We start from the raw sequence: 19,129 nt of genomic DNA, 5'->3' as shown, positions 1-19,129 counted from the left end.
TGCTCATGATAACTTTTGTTAAATATACAATAAGTAAATCCACGTTTACCTATTGTAGCTCAGATTTTTCCAGGTTGAGCAGCAGGTGGCGTTCTTATGCACGTGACGTCACCGTCGACCGTTACGACTGCGGTCACGCCCACTGAGTGGCAAAAGACTGGACGGCAGCATTGATTTTCAGCGTTAATGCCGCGAAAAACACACAAAACACATCCAAAAGGGGAAAGAGCTTTGCGACTGACGGTACAAATAGATTTGACACAAAACCTGAGGTATATATTTACAGCTGAAACAAGACAGAGCAGGTTACTTATGATATTAAACAAAGTCCCAGCTTTCAAATTGTGTAATTTTTTAAGAAATTCGAATGATAAAGACCGTTTTGTGACTCTTTAATGTGTTGTGACAGATTGCTGTAGCGCCTTAGCTCATGTGGCTCGTGAATCGATCATCTCTTCTTACTAGTTCATTTATAGCATCAAATAAACATGAATGAACATCAGAAGGAATGTTGTTTAAAATGGGGTATCCATTTTTCAAGTTCAAGTCCACCAAGGTTAATCTTCTAACTCCTGACTGCTTTGTCGGACAAAATGGCGGATTCCACGTAAATCATCGCTTGTCAATCAAACTCAGACTGGAAGGGTCAATTCATGTCGGTGTCCGCTGAACAGTTTGAGATTCGTGCAGCTACTGTGGGATCATCTGTTTGAAATTAAAGGTAGAGTTGTGTGTCATCACCATAGCAATGGTAGGAGAAACCATGTGCCTGATGGGACCCAGTGATGTAGTGTATATGGAGAATAGGAGAGGTCCAAGAACTGAACCCTGAGGAACCCTGTGATCTTTTGATGTGCTTTGGATATCTCCCCTCTCCAGACAACCCTGAAAGACCTACCTGTGTGAGATAGGATTCAAACCAGTGAAGTGAGTTACTGTGATGAGAGAGTGGACAGGATCTGATGATTCACAGTGTCAAAGGCAGCAGATAGATCGAGCAGAATGAGAACTGATGATCTGGAATCAGCCCAAGGATTCAGTGACCGACAGTAGTGCAGTCTCGGTTGAATGGCCACTCTTGAAACCAGATTGGTTGACGTCCAGCTGGCGATGGCAAGCAGTTCTATGAACTTCTGATGTTTCGGCTGTGCAGCTCCAGACGTTAATACTGCCTTGAACATGGGCTGGTATATGCAAATGTTGGTGATGTAAATAATAATGATCCCAACTGTTACGTAACAGCCAATGTTATGTTGGGATTTTCCCTTTTTTCCATGGTGTTTTTCACGCACGAGATTTACATATGAAAGAGGAAGCAATGGTGTTTGAGACTCACTATATGTCATTTCCATGTACAGAACTCTTATTATTCAACTATGCCAAGATAAATTCAATTTTCAATTCTATGGCACCTTTAAAATGTTGACACATAAAATAAACGGCTCATAAACTATTTAGTTTTCCACTTGAGGTGGACGAACAACATTTTCATTTTCAGCTTTATTGATGGGGGAAAAAAGTGAACTTTTAGGAGTTTCAAGCACTATTTTGTGAATCGTGAAAAGTGCTGCTAATGTTTGAATATTTTACTGTTTCACATGACACTTTGTTAAGCCAAATATCCAGCTATTTTGTCACAAATTGTGCTGCTATGGAGTCTTTTCTCTTTGTTTAAAGATTGTTGTTGTCAAGGTACATATATTAAAGTTTTCAATGGCTTCTAAGAGCAGTCTAGATCAGTTACTCCGACTTGGCAAACAAGTTCCTTTGGGGATATGTGAGGCCCTTAGAGCAAACATCTCAGAAATAGGCACGTTTTACGTCAATGATGACGCTGGGAATCCAGACAGGCTCGTGTCCATGGTGATGGCAAGCAGTTCTATGAACCTACTTTAACTTTTTTTTTAATAAAAAAAAAAAAAAAAAACATTTTAATAACATGCTTAAAATGTATTGTCCATATTCTGAATTAAGAACATTGATACTTTACATTTGTTTCAACTGTTTTTCAGCGACCTCAACATACTACCTTCTAATTAAGCAGGCATTTTCAGACTTAAGGTCTGTTCACACCAAGAATGATTACTATAACAATAACGATATTGTTCTGTTTATTCTAAGTGCGCGCTGTATTTTTTTGTCGCCTGCCTCTTTAAATGCTCGAGCTCTTTAAAGCAGGACGGATTCTGATTGGCTGTCAATGTTTTTGTCGTTCATCAGCTGAAAAAAAAAATCGTTTTGAAAGTGATTCCAACAATATTGTTTCTCTGTGTCGTTATCGTTAGTTGTGGTGTGGACTCTGCTTTTATTTTATATTTAGAACTTTAGAACTTTTCTTGTTTTTTAGAACTATATCTTTATCATTATAGTTATCGAACTTATGGTCTTTACTGTGGTTGTGGTTTGGGTTTTAGTGATCCTCTCAACTGCATAAAGACACGATCGAGGGCTATATGCATATGGAGGAAGAGCTTGGCAGAAGAGAGTGTGGAATTTGAAAGCCGGCTGTGATGTTTGTATTGCAAAGCCAAGGGAGTGAGTTTAGGACCTCAACCAACAGTCTCCGTCTCTTTCTCTCAGATACAGTATGTACGTTTAAAGGGATAGTCCAAAAATAAAAGTCCTGTCATCATTTGTTTAAAAGTTGTGCTGAAAAAGATGTTCACATTGCTGTATTTTTCAAACAATGAAAGCAAGAACAAATGTAGTGCTAACAGCACAAAACAATCGACTCAAAATCTTATACTGTATCAATATAGTAAAATGCCTGAGAAATTTGACCTTTAGGACCTTTTTACCTTTAGGAACATGCTAGCAACATGTTATTAGCATGCTAAAACATGCTAGTGGCAAACTAAAACATGATAGAAACATGTTAAAACATGTTATATGTCTATAAAAAATGCTAACATTGCCTAACAACACTTGTTAAGAAATACTTACTATTATGCTAGCTACAGTAGCCTATTTGATTAGCAAGGTTCTTTGTGATTTTGTGAGGTCTGAATGTTTTATGGGGACTGTTTAATGGGGTCAAATGAAAGGGGAATAATATGGTCTGAGATTTTACTTGTTTTCCTGTCTTCATCTGACTTTCTTTTTGTCTATCTGGCAGTTTGTCATCAAACTCTACTCATCTAGTTTTTCTATGTTCTTTAATAAAACAACAGGTGTTGAGGGTGGAAATAAAAAAATAATTTTAAGTCACCCTTAGAAGTTTGCTGAGGCGCCCTAGTTGAGAACCACAGAAGTAGGGTTGTCAACCATTCCATATAATATGGAATTGTCCCGTATTTAAAGGGACACTCCACTTTTTTTGAAAATGCGTTCATTTTCCAACTCCCCTAAAGTTAAACAGTCGAGTTTTACTGTTTTCAAATCCATTCAGCCGATCTCCGGGTCTGGCTGTACCACTTTTAGCATAGCTTAGCATAGTTCATTGAATCTGATTAGCCCGTTAGCATCTCGCTCAAAAATGACCAAAGAGTTTCAGTATTAGTCTTCATTATTAAGTATTAATTCAGTAAGAGTTTCGGTCTTAGTACACAATGTTACACCAGAAGAGTAAAGTTTTAAATAGGAAAAATATCGAAACTCTTTGGTCATTTTGAGCGAGATGCTAACGGTCTAATCAGATTCAATGAACTATGCTAAGCCATGCTAAAAGTGGTACCGCCAGACCCGGAGATCGGCTGAATGGATTCGAAAATGGTAAAACTCAACTGTTTAACTCTAGGGGAGTTGGAAAATGAGCCTATTTCCAAAAAAAGTGGAGTGTTCCTTTGTAGGCAGCGTATCCTTCTCTTGGACCTCATTATTGAAACACAAAATAATAAAGTCTCAAGCACCAAAAGCAGCACATACTAGGCTAATTTTGTAAGTTCTCTCCTTCTCTTTAATTAAAAACTGTGCATTTTCATTTATTCATACATGGTTGCAACAAAATTTAGTTCAAACTTTTAAGTGCCATTGTTTAAAAAATGCTTTATTGGCTGAAATTTCAAAAGATGTTTAGTTATTATTTTATGCCATCTATGTAGTATGTAGGCCTATCTTACTGACATTTTTTTTTTTTTTTTTATAAAGTTCATGGTTTTGAATAGAGGTTGATGTTTAATATCCATTTGTGTAGCTATATATAGAAAATGGGTAAAATTCAACAATTTGAACATGAAGCCACATTATATCTATTGGATTGAACCATATTATAGGGCCTTTAAAATGAAGATTACAAAATAAAAGTTTATTAAGAATGACAATATAGACGGATATTGAGATATCTTTAATACTTTTAGAATTACAGGCACACAAACTTTAGAAAAATACTATTTATGGCACTCAGACAGGAATGTTTAGTTGTGTTGAGATACATTTCTAGTTTCAACATTATTTGTTCTTCAGAAAAATGTGCGACCTTTGAAAATGTGTACCAATTTACTCATAGAGGCGCATTGAGATCCCTATCTCTGGAAACTAACCATATTGGGCCTTAAAAATCAAGAAAAGAAAAGTTTGTTAAGAATTAGAATCTAAAAGGACTTTAAGATATCTGTAATATGAGTTACAGAAATGCAAACTTTGGGTGAAAAATGCAAGAAGTTTTTTTTTTGCCATTTTTTGAACTGTTGGCATATAATGCAAAAATGTGCAAATGCTGAAATGACATACACTGTGTGGTACAGTACAAATATTTTGAGTGTCCCTTATTCTCCTATAAAGAACCACGATTCTCCCTTATTTTCCTTTCCAGAAGATGGAAACCCTAGTTACTGATTACAAGCATTTTTACTCAAAATGTTTTATTTTTTGTGACACAAACTGATCAGCAAAGTAATTTATATTCATCATCTTAACTATACAAATAGTCCTTCACTCCTATACAAGAGAGCGTCTAGAATTTAAAGTATGCCCCGAAAAATGAAGCAGTCTCAAAGAGTCACTCCACCTATAGTGAAGCCTGTACACTGTACAAAAGACAAAGCAAGTCTCCACTGTACTAAAACAGTCTCCATCATTGCTTTCTTCCACACATAAACTTGTTAAAATTGCAAAAGACATCTGTATACAGAGTAAAAACTCTGCAGTATAAAGAACGGACAGAAAATATATTAGTTTAAAAGCAAACATTATATAAAAAAACATCATTTTATCCCTTAATAATCAGGTATCTCACTCAGTGATGTACATAATATCTGTAACACAATCTCACCTCCCTCAATACTAGTGCATTTTCTTAACCTTCCAATGACAGGAAGTCATTCATCTGAAGCCAAATATATTCACTTATCCTTCGAGATTCAATAAAACACTTCAAAGCTAAAAATTTCAGAATAAATAAAAGCAGAAGTGAACACATGGTCAAACAGGTGCATAAGAGGAGGGCAAATCTGACAAGAAATGTGACCTGGACATATTTTCATGAGTTTCACACCAGAACTGGGCCAAAGCAAAAGAGAAACACATAAAGTGCAATACAAATCGGCGGTGACATGGAGCACTGAAATGCGGCAGCTGACAGAGGAGAAGTTTACTATTCTACAGTTCAGGTAACATCCCTGAGAACGGGTGTAAAAAAAAAAAAGTGATTTTTAGCCATTATGCAATGATGGCGCGTTGAATGTAGTAGTGTGTGTTCAGTGAGAGAAGGTGTGTATGTCGTTGTGAAGGCTGACGGTGGGTGAGGAAAGCTCCCTCTGAAGCCTGCAGAAGCGTTTGCTGCACCGGCAGCGCTGGATCCACATCACATTTCGTGTGATGTTCTCGCCATCCGGGCAGCGGAATCGGAGACGCAACGTGCGGGATGCGGACGGCTGACAGCAACTGCCATCCACACACGAGCCACACGTACGGGGCCGGTAGCGGCGAGCCGTAGAGCAGCCGGCGAATGTGATCTGCTCTGGTTCCCGAGACCTCACTGTCTGTCGACACTTCTTTCCTTTCTAAATGACATAACAAAGCATCAAGAAAAAATTGATTAGAGTAATAATACCTCCATTCCAAGGTATTATTCTAATCATCTTTGATTAAAGGTGCAATATGTAAGATTTCTGTCCACTAGAGGCCTATTCAAAACAAAGGCGTAGCTTGATGACGGCAAGTTTGAGCCCGGAATCATGGGACATGTGGTTCTTCACCTCACAGCTAGTGGAAACAATCGGGATTGGACTATAATCAGGGGCGTAAATCGAGGGGGGGACGGGGGGGACATGACCCCCCCTATCTGAGTGCTGTCCCCTCAAAAAATATAATTAAATACCACTCTAAGTATTGAAATAAATGATATATTTGTGTAAGAATTAACGCAATACAAACGCAAACAGGCGTTTTAAGTTTAGAAACATTTTGAGTCACCCCTCCCTTGCCTCACAGTGGTTTGGTCCACCGCGCACGTCACACTCGTGCGTGTAGAAATCCGGCGGCGCCGGCGGGAGAGAAGACAGACGGTAGTTGAGAGGAGCTCTAGTAAGTCGGCTGTTAAGGCTATTTTATTCAAAAACATCGGATGTAGTGGTTATTTTTGCTTTAATGCTGACGACGCTGACTAATTAGTCATAACAAAAGCAAGATGATAACATGATTTTTTTTCCGTGAGTCCGCTATTTTAGCAATTATAATGTTACCTAGCGTGTTTGGTAGCTTGTTTACAATAGCTTGTTGGATACTATGTCACCCACACCAACAACAATTAACAGTGTGATAAGAATATGTGAACTGTAATAAGGCTAGAAGATTTACTGTTGTGTGTTGGGTTTTGCTCAAAGTATATTCATTGTATTTTGATGACTTGGTTGTAAAAAACTTAAAAAATATTCCAATAAATAAATGATTTTGAATATTTTGGTCAATTTAGTAAGTTTTTTTTATTGAACCAAAGAGAAACTTTGAGCATAATGGCAGTCTAGTTACTTGCTACACTAATAGTAGTAAGGTTTTCTTCTGTGTAACATTACGTTACATATATCCAGTGGTTAAATTGGCATTTCTTATGTGGGGGGGCTCTGTGGTTTCAGGCTTTCGAGGAGTGCACATGAGTATGCAAAGCCTACAAAATCTTATCAATTGACAAACTAAAAATAAGTCGACAGAGCCCTCTGCTATGAACACTAAAATGCAGATCAAAATCATTCTAGATGTTGGCAGTGTGCAAAGCTACATCTGATAACAAAATCTTTCTGTGGGCCTAAAGGAGAGCATATCAATACAATATTTTGGACAAGTAAATTGGTCACTTGTCCGACCAAAAAAGTTGTCTGGAAAAAATGTGGATTTTTTTTTGGTGTAAATATAATTTATTCTGAAGCTATATACTCAACAGTGTTCCGTCAGCTTTTGCATATTTATATCTGCATATTCGTGATATTTACCCCATGGGCATTTTTTCCCCTAATCTTATTTCATTTTTTTTTTTTACATTTGATCAATAAATTCAATAAGAAAAATAAAGCAGGACTGTTATGAATCAAATTAAATAATTTACACTGAAAAATTACAACTGCATTAAATAATGTTATGATATTCTTTAAATATTTTTGAATATACAAATAAGAAATGTTGGGAAAATTTAAACATGAAACTGAACTGGCAGTAGGTGGCGGCAAGTGACTGTCCTAGTCATTCATTCTAACGATTTGTTCAAATGGCTGATTCATTCAAGAATGAGGCAGGTGTTTTGGAATAGGCTATTACTGAATCTTTGACTCAACCGATTCGTTCAAAACGCTGAATCATTCATTAATAAAATATTTATTATTAAATATTTATATTATCCATTATCAATCGCCACTTAAACTAAATGTAATAGAATCATGCTTGCGTTTTGGTGATTCCCTAACTATTTTTGTTATTTATGTTTTAATCAGGACAAGTAAAGCTCTCTTTCTCTTGCCCCTTCAAAAAATTAAGCGTTAATGTCGAACCCTGATAAGCCTATGTGCCGGGGCTCAGCCCCGGACGGCCCCGGCTCAATTTAACCCCTGCATATATCCTTTATAAGTAAAATTGTGGCTGTATTATTTGTGTCCCCTTCAAAAATTGCTCTTGAGAAATTTTATGTTTATTGTCCCCCCCTACTGTCCGATGAAATTTACGCCCCTGACTATAATATTAATGTTGAACCACTGTTCTCACATGAACTGATTTAAATATGTTTTTAGTACCTTTGTGGATCTTGAGAGGAAGTACCATTGCTGTCCATAGAGGCCTCACTGAGCCATCGGATTTCATCAAAATATCTTTAAAAGGTCTTACGGGTGTAGAACGACATAAGGGTGAGTAATAAATGACAGAATTTTACTAATCCTTTAATAGACTAATTTCCTCAACTTCTGCAGTTATTTTTCTCTAGTTGCATTCATTAATTTCCCAGTCCTCTTGAATGTTGAATTGATATAATCAAGTGGGTTGATATTAATCCCTCTAAATTTGTGAAACATCTTGCAATTGACCATGTTTGAGTCACACACAGACTTTAATGGTTAAAACAATGGCAGCTATACAAAGTCAAGAGAAAATCTAAAGTAAATCATCAAGTACTCTCTACAGATCTTTTTTTAAGTTACTAGAACTCTAGTACAAGTGAACTATATTGTCAGAACAACATACAAATCATATTTCACTTAGTTTTTAAAGGCAATCAGTTTTTTTTTAAATTAAGTCTAATTAATTAGATTCACTCACTCGTTTTCATTCACTCCTTCGAGTGAACTATATTAGTGGAATAATGTAGGGAATAGTGAATGAGGGTAAAGGGGTTATTATTGTTTCAATCTGGAGCAGAGTGATTATAGTGTGCTTTCTGTAGAAATTGCTTCAAATCCACTCAAAACTCTAATCCAGTTCATGCCTTGTGACAATCAAAGCTTGAGTTTTTGGCTTCTTCTGGAATCATTTAAATCATTCAAATATATATACAGTATATATATATATATATATATATATATATATATATATATATATATATATATATATATATATATAAATAAACATATATCTTCTGTGGAAGTTTTAGGACCAAAGTATATAGATATATATGTATAGATGAATGTATGTGTACACATTACATATATCTCACCTTCATAGCTGGATTGATGTCACATTCTCGGATCTGGCAAAGGCGTGTCTCTCTAATCAGCCGGCACTGTGCATTACTATTGGTCACTCGACTCGAGATGCCAAACCCACAGGAAGCAGAACATTCTGACCAGTCAGTGGTCTGTGGGAAGCATTCGGATGTTGGGAAGGGAACCAGAGACACCGGCACAGATGACCACTCTACAGGGTTAATGAGAAAAGAAAGCCATAAATGACACATTTCACCTTTGTGGTTGCTAAGGTAGTTTAAATGTTGCTAAAGTGTTCAGAGTGGCACTTTTGGCCACACTGCTAGGGCATTATGGGTATTTAGGCACTCGCATAGTTAAAAGAAGCCAAACCCAAGTCTCTGTGAAATTCGGCTCAGATATGTTTTAGGTGAACATACATAGTTCAGTCATGAAACTCTACAGAGCAGCTGATTGGCTCTCCTGAAGCCAGCTGCTTTTGCCAATCAATCTTTTTGCTCCATCTACGTAACCTATTTATTTTCGTCCTGAACTGGCTCAACTTAGTGCAGTGCACCATGGGAATTTTCCTAGCTCCTCACCTTCCCCAGCACCACCTGCCTAGATCTGCTATAGGGTTTTTTTCAGTGTGAACACACTACTCACACTATTCATATACTGCATAAGTACATGGGATGTACCTAAAGCCTATGTACACTCCATTCTTATCAATTAAATGCTGTTTAATTCTATTCTGAGAGTTAGTTGATCAAACTTCTTCCATAAAAAACTTTAAAAGTAAACATGCATAGAGATGTTATTAATTTTGTTAAAGTACTTTAAAATAAATAAAAAAATAATAATAATAATAATGGTAAAAATAATAATAAAAAAGTATTTATTTTTTAAATGATTTTATGTATGTGTCATACATTGTATGGGTCAAAATTATAGATTTTTCTTTTATGCCAAAAATCATTAAGATATTAAGTAAAGATCATGTTCCATGAAATGTAAATTTCCTACTGTAAATATATCAGAAAGTTATTTTTGTGAGTGGATATGCATTGCTAAGGACTTAATTTGGACAACTTTAAAGGCGATTTTCTCAATATTTAGATTTTTTTGCATCCTTAGATTCTAGATTTTCAGTCTCGACCAAATATTGTCCTATCATAACAAACCATACATCAATGGAAAGATTATTTATTCAGCTTTCAGATGATGTATAAATCTCAATTTAAAAAAATTTACCCTTATGACTGGTTTTGTGATCCAGGGTCACATATTATTTCTAATATATAATAATTGTTTATTTTTCCATTATTAAATGTTACTTGAATTTATTCTCAGGGACCCCAATAATGAAAAGAGTAAAATAAATCTCAAGAGAACTTGAGGGTTATGAACCAGGGCTATTATAATTAACTAAAACTAAAACCATAACCATAAAAACAATTCCATTACTTGAAATAAAATAAAATAAAATAAAAAATCTTATACCTTTTTAATCCAGTTGCTAAGGCAGCATTTATCATTTTGTTTAATTTAAGGTGATGCACTAAAATAACTAGAACTAAAACTGAAATAAAAACTAGAAATATTTTTTAAAAAATATATAAACAACTAATTTACTAAAACTACACTAAATTTAGTTAAATATTAAATTAATTAATAAATTTAACAAATAAAACTGCACAAAATATATAAATAAAAAGTCAAAATTATTAATGAAAACTATAATAGCATCTCAGTGATACTAGAATGGAAAACAATACCTTGAAAGGAGCTCCTCCTGGACGGGAAGCTGTCGGGGCTCTGCAGGAGTTTGCTGATGTGGTTGGACGGGGTGTGTTGAGGACGGGGGTCCGGCGGCTCTTCACTGATGCTGTTATCATGGTCGCACAGCCACTCCTCGCAGCAGCGGCCCGGCAGCGTCTCCAGGCGAGGGTTGGCGCAGTGTGTGCTGGGCAGAGGGATGTTGTGTGGGCACAGAGGCATGCAGCCCACCACACCGTCCATACAGCTGCACTGGTGCTGACAGCTGGGCTGGAAATCCTCTCCGTGCTGATACACACGCCCACCAAACTCACACGGACGTCCCTGAGCGTCAGCTGACAGACACACAGCAGCTTTCATGAGTTCAGTCATTTAGTCAAGAGCCTCTGATGGAGCTTTGATATGCAGATTGTTTAATATCATAACATTATAACCTAATCACTTTTGGGTTTATTTAAAGGTGTCCTTGTTACAGTGTAACTATGCATTTTAAGTACTGAGTAAAGGTTATGGTTAGGATTAGGTTTGTTGTAGGGTTAGTTGCATGTAATCATGCATAATTTATAGTTATTACTACATGTAACGTGTTACAAGGTTACCATTTAGTGTTAGTTGCTTTTAATTATGCATTTACTGTTATTACTAGTGTAAATACATGTAAAAAACATACTTTCAAATAAAGCACTTAAAAAATAAAACTAGCAATGTCCTGGCTTATAAAGCTAATGAATATATATATATATATATATATATATATATATATATATATATATATATATATATATACACACACATATATATATATATATATATATATATATATATATATATATATATCCATTTACTATTTATTATTTATTTAAATTTTCACAATCAAACACTAAATTAAATGTATTATCTTCTTTGTTCAAATTGCAGAGAAAGTGAAAATGCCCTGATTTTAACATATTTTACACATTTATTATAAATGTATAGAGTTTATTATATTAAATTTAAATAATATTATATAACATATTTCAATATCATTACTTATAGGAGAAGTGAGATTACCCTTTCTACATGTAACTATAAGTTACAAATAAATATACAAATAAAAAAAAATGGTTTCTTATTTAAAATTTAAATAAAAATTAAAATAAAAGTTTTTAATGTACAACTGGTAAATACATACATACATTATATATATATTATATATTTAAATAATAATAGTAAACAGTTCTTCTATGATGACTGACATAATGGAAATGACTTCAGTATCGGGGACATCAATTATTTACTATTTATTAATTTATTAATATGTATTACTATTTATTAATATGTATTACAATTAAAAACAAAACACCAAATTATTATTATTATTATTATATTTTTTTACATTCTTAGGGCAAATTGCAGTGAAAGGGAAAACTGCCTTAAATTTGAACATAGTTTGTATTTTTATTTTTTAATAAAAGCTTATAGTTTATTAAGTTAATCTAATATTATATAACATATTTCATAATTTCTCAATTTATTATAGAGAAGTTACCCTATACTCGTTCTACTTAAAAAAAAAAAAAATAGGAAGAAGTAAATAAAGTTATTATAAGGTGTCCTTTAAAACTATATTTTTTAATCATAAAAATAACCATGGGGAACAGAAAAGTTCCCCCAACTGAAGAATCACCCATTCACAGCCATTATTCTGACAGCAGTCTCAGAGCTGGCATGTGTTGTTCTCACCTCTACAGAGTCCACGGCGAGGGTCTCCTTCGGCCCCCAGGTGGCAGCGCAGGCCCTTGATGTGGTCACAGGGTCGGTCAGGGCCGCAGTCTTGGTTAAACTGTTGGGCGCACACCTTACAGCAGCCGCACTCATCCAACACCCAGCTCACTCCGAGCGCACAGGAGGGCGCAGACGGGGGACACGAGCACGGACGGGAACAGCCCCGGGCCGCCTGCGGGAACAGCGCGAGAGATCAGAGAACAGGCTTTTACTTAGTGACTCATGACAGTAGGAGTCGTCAGGCCAATGTTTTTGTAAGTTTGCATGACTGGGTTAGGCTGTGTTTATAAAATACACTCACTTAGCTGTCTGTGTTTGAAATGTGACTGTAGAATTGAATCATAAATAAACACTGTAAGATAAACTGTGCCGTTGTTACCATTAGGAGTTATTTCTGCCTGATGTGATCTACATAGAAATATTTCCTCATGCAGCCTAAAGTCAAAAGGTCGTGCTTATACTTAAAAAATGTTTAAAATTAAAAATAAATGTATTTATTTTTTAATAATGTTTTTGAAAGAAGTCGCTTATGCTCGCACGGCTGCATTTATTTGATAAAAAAAAAATGTGAAATATTATTACAATTAACAATAGCTCTTTTCTATGTGAATATATAGTAAAATGCAATTTATTTCTGTGATCAAAGCTGGATTTTCAGCATCATTATTCCAGTCCTCAGTGTCACATGATCCTTCAGAAATCATTCTAATATGATGATTTAATACTTAATATGTGAAATATTTTTGTGGAAACTGTGATGCATTTTGTTTTCACGATTCTTTGATGAATAGAATGTTCAAAAGAACAGCATTTATTTGAAATAGTAATATTTTGTATGATTAGAAATGTCTGTACTGTCACTTTTGATCTATTTAATGTATCCTTGCTGAGTAAAAGTATTATTTTCTTGTCTTTCTGACTCCAAACTTGACCAAAAATGACGCTTTTATACACTTAAATAAAAATAAATAGAATCACATAAAATGTAGCTGTTACCACATGATATCTTAATATGTCAGTTTGCTTCATTAACACACTGTTATATTTTTTATTTTTTTTAGACTAAAGTAGATAGAATGACAATGATGACATGCTGAAGTTAAGTAAATATTTGTATGCTCAATAAAGAGAAATAAATGAGCATTAGGACATATCAGAGTACAAAAACAATAATGGACTGTTTGTAATTTCCCAAAGATAATATTTTGTCCAACATGACACAACCATCAAAGATGAACAGATTTCTTCTGCAATATCTGTGAATGTACATGTGTGCAACATACAGGATCAAATCGACTCACCTCTCCTTCAGATGAGCATAAAACAAACAAGACAATGCAAATAACTGTCCTTTGATTCCTTCCAGAACACATTTCCAAGCTTTCCTAAAAATGAATATCAAAAAAGTAAAAAAATCCCCAATGCAAAAAGCAGGTTTATCCACTTTCTAATGCTCTCCAAAGATCTCAGAGGGTGTCTTCCAGCTCGTCTATTTTATTAAGTAAGTTATTCAAAGCTAGTGCAGTTACAGAGCGCTTCAGTCGGACTAGTTACTGTACTAAAGGTACAGCAAGACTCAAACTCAGATGCCTTGTCAGTTTTACAGAGCATTTCCAAAGACGCAGGACACCTTATAGAGAGAGAGAGAGAGAGAGCAGCTGGTCTCTGACATCATCAGTGTGGATCAGAGCAGTGGGAGTGTGTCTTTACAATGAGGGGGTCCCTTATTTGTGTTGCTGGACCTCTAGGGACCAGGGTGTGAATGCAAAACTGCAAAATGAGACCGCAAGTCTCAGTAGTGTGGATTACAAATGACATTGAAATGAAACAAAACCACTAAGACATTTAATACAGAGCTAACAAACATGTTCATGTAGGGTGTTCACCTGACCACACAATTTAATTGGCCGCTTGTTATGTGTTACAAAAGTCGCACTGGAGCGCATAAAAAAACAATGTTATAAAAGTGGAACAATTGAGAAGGGAACTCCAAGCGCTTTCCGTTTGGATGGGAAGTCCTGATGCAGATGCGAAGGAAAATCCCCATAAACAACTCAGCTTACACACTCGTACTCGAACACTTTCTATACCCTCGCACACCTCCTGCTCTGAGTGCTTCCTGTTGCACTTTCTCACTCCCTCCAACTGTTTCCTCCTCGTTCTGGAAACTCCGGCCGTTCACACAGGTTCCCGTGTTTTGGTAGGAAAAACGAAACATTCTCATTGTCATCTTGTAAAGACATGAAAAGTGTTTTGTATTCAGTGGCAGGAAGAGCTCTCCACTGGGCCTCAGGTTTGTGTTATGAAACCCAGGAAGAGAAACATGGGAAGGGAGAAAGATCTCCAGAGATTGCTTTCATAGAATTCATATAACAGCCCTAGAACTTTCAGGCCGTCACTTCTGCGCCATTTCTGCAGATATTTTTATTTTATTTCAAATCTGAATCAATATGATTGATTAAGAATAATATGCAGTGTAAAAAAACAAAACAAATCAAAGTTAAAGTAAAAAGCCATCAGCTGTAGTTGCCAGAACTTTACCCTAAAAATATGGTAGCAACATTTTAGGTTTTATGGATTTACCTTAAATTTACAGTAAAAACTATTTCACTAACTGATGTAATGTTAATATAATAACAGGTTACAATTTATTTCTATACTCTCATTAGAGTATTAGTAGACTGTTAGGTTAGGGTGAGTAGATTATTAATATAAGTATTTATAGTCAGTTGAATGTCTGTTGGGAGCATCAAAATAAAGTGTTAGCAGATATTAAGCAGACAGTCTACTAATACTCTAATATACAGTGGCCAAAAAAGCAACACGCTGCAACTGAAGAAAACATACAAATAGAAAAAACACCAGCAAATTAAGAAAATATCTTCATCAGTTTGACAACACATGTGCTGCAAAATGCAGCCAAATCACAACACAACCAAATACAGAAATGCACCCCTGTTTGGGAACCCCTGGCTTAAATGAATATCACCCACTGTTCACAGTTTTCCTAAGGCCACCAGGCGGCAGTGAGCCCGGGTGTGAGGGCCCTTTCATCGCTGTTTGCGATGAATTTGCTGGTGTTTTTTCTATTTGCATGTGTTTTCTTTGGTTGCATAGCGTTGAGCTCTCTCGGCCACCGTACTAATGACTGCTAGTTGACATGTAGAATCTCTAAAGTGGACTATCGAAATAAAGTGCTACAGTACTATCCTAGTGAAGTGCTAAAATCTGTTTTGTATCTTTTGTAATATACAGAAAACTGGGTAAAGCTCATTACAAGTAGCTTTTAATGCAATAAACATTAATTTAACAACATAAGATGTTACATAAAACCAAAGGGGGAAAAAAAAAAAACTAAGAAGAAACATAATTTCAATGAAGAACCATAAAATGTGATGTATCACACATGGAATTCTGGGAATGTCAATTCATGTTTTTTCCCCAGTAAATTAATAAATGCTGCTGTGAGCATGTAAGATCTGCTGCTGCTGCATAAATAGACATACATAAATCCTGTAGCAGATCTAGGCAGGTGGAGCTGGGGAGGTGGAGGGGTTCAGAGGAATCACGCTGCAGGACCAGCTTACAGCTAACAATGAATCAATCTCATTGGCTGCAGGATCAGCAGAGGCCAATCAGCTTGTGCCATGCGGTAATGATGTGTTTGCAGATTGCATGTAAAGCACCATCAGCCTGTTTCATATACAGTTTCATGAGTGAACTAGATATTTGATGCATGTGAGTATCCTAGAATAAATACCCACATGCCATAGGACAGGGGCAAGATCCCTCCTTAACGTTTTGCTTAGACATTTTCTCACAAAAAAGTTTATTAGCCCTTTGTTAACTTTGCTGAACAGTGGGTGATATTCATTTAAGCCAGGGGTTCCCAAACACATTCCTGAAAATAGTGTAATCATGAGTCGTGTTGATTAGTATACATTATTTTATTGTTTAGTTGCCATCCCTTGGCAAAAAATATATATATAAAAATTACAATTCATACTTAAATGAAGTGCTGTTACAACTTCTCTTGGATACGTAGAAGTTTGCTTACCAAGAAACACAGCCCGAACCTGTCTCATGGAATCGATTCAACTCTTGATTCCCTTCGAAGCATCGATTCTTCAGAAGCACCACGACTGGTGCATTACACAGTTTAATGAGGCTCAAAAATGTTGAGGCATTTTATTGACATTTGTTGCATCTTTATTAGACGATAAAAACATTGAAAGTTTGGTGCATGTAAGTTGCATATTGTCACTTGATGGTGGATCTGGTGAAGATCTGACGGATCAATCAAATGACTGATTTTAAAGATGTTGAAAATGATAGTTTTGAGAATATGGTTGAGACTGTGAATATGAGCCAGATGCTGAATGTACTGGAGAAATGAGCTCTGATGATGACTGTCATGATGGGAAAAAGAATCTGCTCAAATTTAACCCTTTGAAGATCAAAAAAGTAATGAATTGTGCTTTATTTCATTCTTTTGCAATTGCTATGAAAATATCAGGAGAGATTTATACCACTGCGGCAGTTAGAGATCCAACCCTTGTTAGATATAGATCCGGGTTGCTAAAGACCTGAATATGTAATAATGATTGGAGAAACATTCGTGCATTTAAGGGTTAATCTTGTAAACTATATAGTTGTCATCTACTATGGGTGCTGTGCAGTGATAGACACTAACTAAACAGGTGCTCTGCATCATAGCTGTTACTATAAAATTGAATAAATACACGTTTATTGTCCTCTGAATTCAGTGTGGTGGGGGTTTGGATACTGTGGAATGAATTATATGAGAGGGTGAGAAATGTGAGCGAGTAACTTTGAGAGACAGGTGAGGAGTGAAGCCAAACATGATCTGCAGGTAGGAGGGGAACAGGTGTGTGTGTGTGAATGCATAAAGACATTGCAGAGCAGGTATTGGAGGATTTTAGAACCGACAGTGTGAGAATGATTGTGCATCTGTCAGCTTGTGTGCATGTGTGTGTGTGTGTATGTGTGTGAGTGTGTGTGGTATGCACCACACACGCAGCCCTTTACGCAAATACCCAGACATAGCAATCACAAGGAGGGTCAGTTCAGTGGTAATTCTTGCACTATTTGGGAGAGCCGTGTGTCAGCCTGGAGAGAAGAAGAAGAAGAAGAAGGGAAGGAGGTGGCCAGAATTCCAGAGATTCTTGTCCCACAAAAGCAGGATATGTGCACTGGCCCTCTCACGATGAATGATGACGGAGAGAAGAGGTCATTAAAACCAGGGTTAGAGAGAGGGAGGGTGTTGTGAACATTTGTTATTAGACAGTCTGGCCCAATCCCAGCCATTGTTACTGGACCAGACAAACATTTCCAAAGGAGAGGTCAGGTGGACAAGGTTATGTACTGCACACCTCCACAGGTTAAATAATATCCTCCTTATTGTCTAGTTCTTAAGAAAATATCAATGTACTGGCAGTAAAGAGCCCTGAAACCAAAATAATGATCTGAGGAACTAAATATAGCCACCTCAAGAACATAAGATCCATTGAAGGATCTTTATTTTGAGGAAACCTTTATATTTGAAGGGATACCTGAAGGGATAACTAATTGGATTTAAATAAACAATATCACATGAGTAGCGATGTTTTATATAAAAGCTATGTTTATATATAAATCACATATTCTAAATAACTACATTTTCACCTAAAACAAACTACATTCTGTGACACAATAAAATTAGTGTCTGTAAAAAAAAATGATGGGTTTGCTCGTCCACCATGAAACTCACTGAGAATGCTGAAAGCGGAGTTATTCAAATGGAGAAACGGTTCCTGTGGTGATACTGGTAAAATATTGCATGGCTGGAAAGACCTCTCAGATATCAGATTCGAGAACCAGAACAAACTGTTGTATAAACTGTGACACATTTTCATTTGATTGCAATTAACATGGAATTAAGTGTCCAAAAACCTTACATTGAGTTCACACTTAAGTATATTGTTATAAGGTATATTTCATCCACAATAAATACGCTTTTTAAATGTATGATAAAATGTACTTCTTCACAAGGGTTAGTTCAGACAAGAATGAAAGTTCTGTCATCATTTACTCATCCTCATGTCATTCCAAGACTTACTTTCTTCTGTGGAACTTAAAAGAAGATATTTTGAGAAATGTCACCAAGTTTTTTGTCCCTAAAATGGAAGTCATTGCCTACAAAAACTGTTTGGTTACAACATTCTTCAGAATATCTTTGTTTGTATTCCACAGTAGCATGTTACGACTTTTTATCCCACAATCGTGATGATTCTTCTCGCAATTGTGAGTTTTTATCAAGCAATTCTGACTTTTTTTCTCACAATTGCGAGTTATAAAGTCAGAATTGCAGTTATAGAGTCAGAATTGTGAGATATAAAGTCAGAATTGCAGTTATAAAGTCAGAATTGAGAGTTATAAAGTCAGAATAATGTGAAAAAGTCAGAATTGTGAGCTATAAAGTCAGAATTATTTGAAAAAGTCAGAATTGCGAGATATAAAGTCAGAATTGCGAGATATAAAGTCAGAAT

At 35.8% G+C, this 19,129-nt stretch overlaps 1 protein-coding gene across 1 annotated transcript; it reads right to left on the bottom strand.

The window, feature by feature from the left end:
* Window positions 1-4,271: 4,271 nt before the first annotated feature.
* On the bottom strand, window positions 4,272-14,167 carry ccn1l2 (cellular communication network factor 1, like 2). Its single transcript, XM_067394090.1, has 5 exons — window positions 13,883-14,167; window positions 12,540-12,753; window positions 10,817-11,152; window positions 9,071-9,270; window positions 4,272-5,939 (listed from the first exon to the last, which is right to left on the bottom strand). Exons 1-5 carry the CDS (start codon window positions 13,952-13,954, stop codon window positions 5,634-5,636), a joined length of 1,128 nt encoding a protein of 375 aa, XP_067250191.1. The 5' UTR covers window positions 13,955-14,167; the 3' UTR covers window positions 4,272-5,633.
* Window positions 14,168-19,129: the final 4,962 nt, after the last annotated feature.

This window comes from Chanodichthys erythropterus, chromosome 9, assembly GCF_024489055.1.
Source record: "Chanodichthys erythropterus isolate Z2021 chromosome 9, ASM2448905v1, whole genome shotgun sequence".
Classification (NCBI taxonomy): Eukaryota; Metazoa; Chordata; class Actinopteri; order Cypriniformes; family Xenocyprididae; genus Chanodichthys; species Chanodichthys erythropterus.
This window is presented reverse-complemented; position numbering and strand designations above follow the sequence as displayed.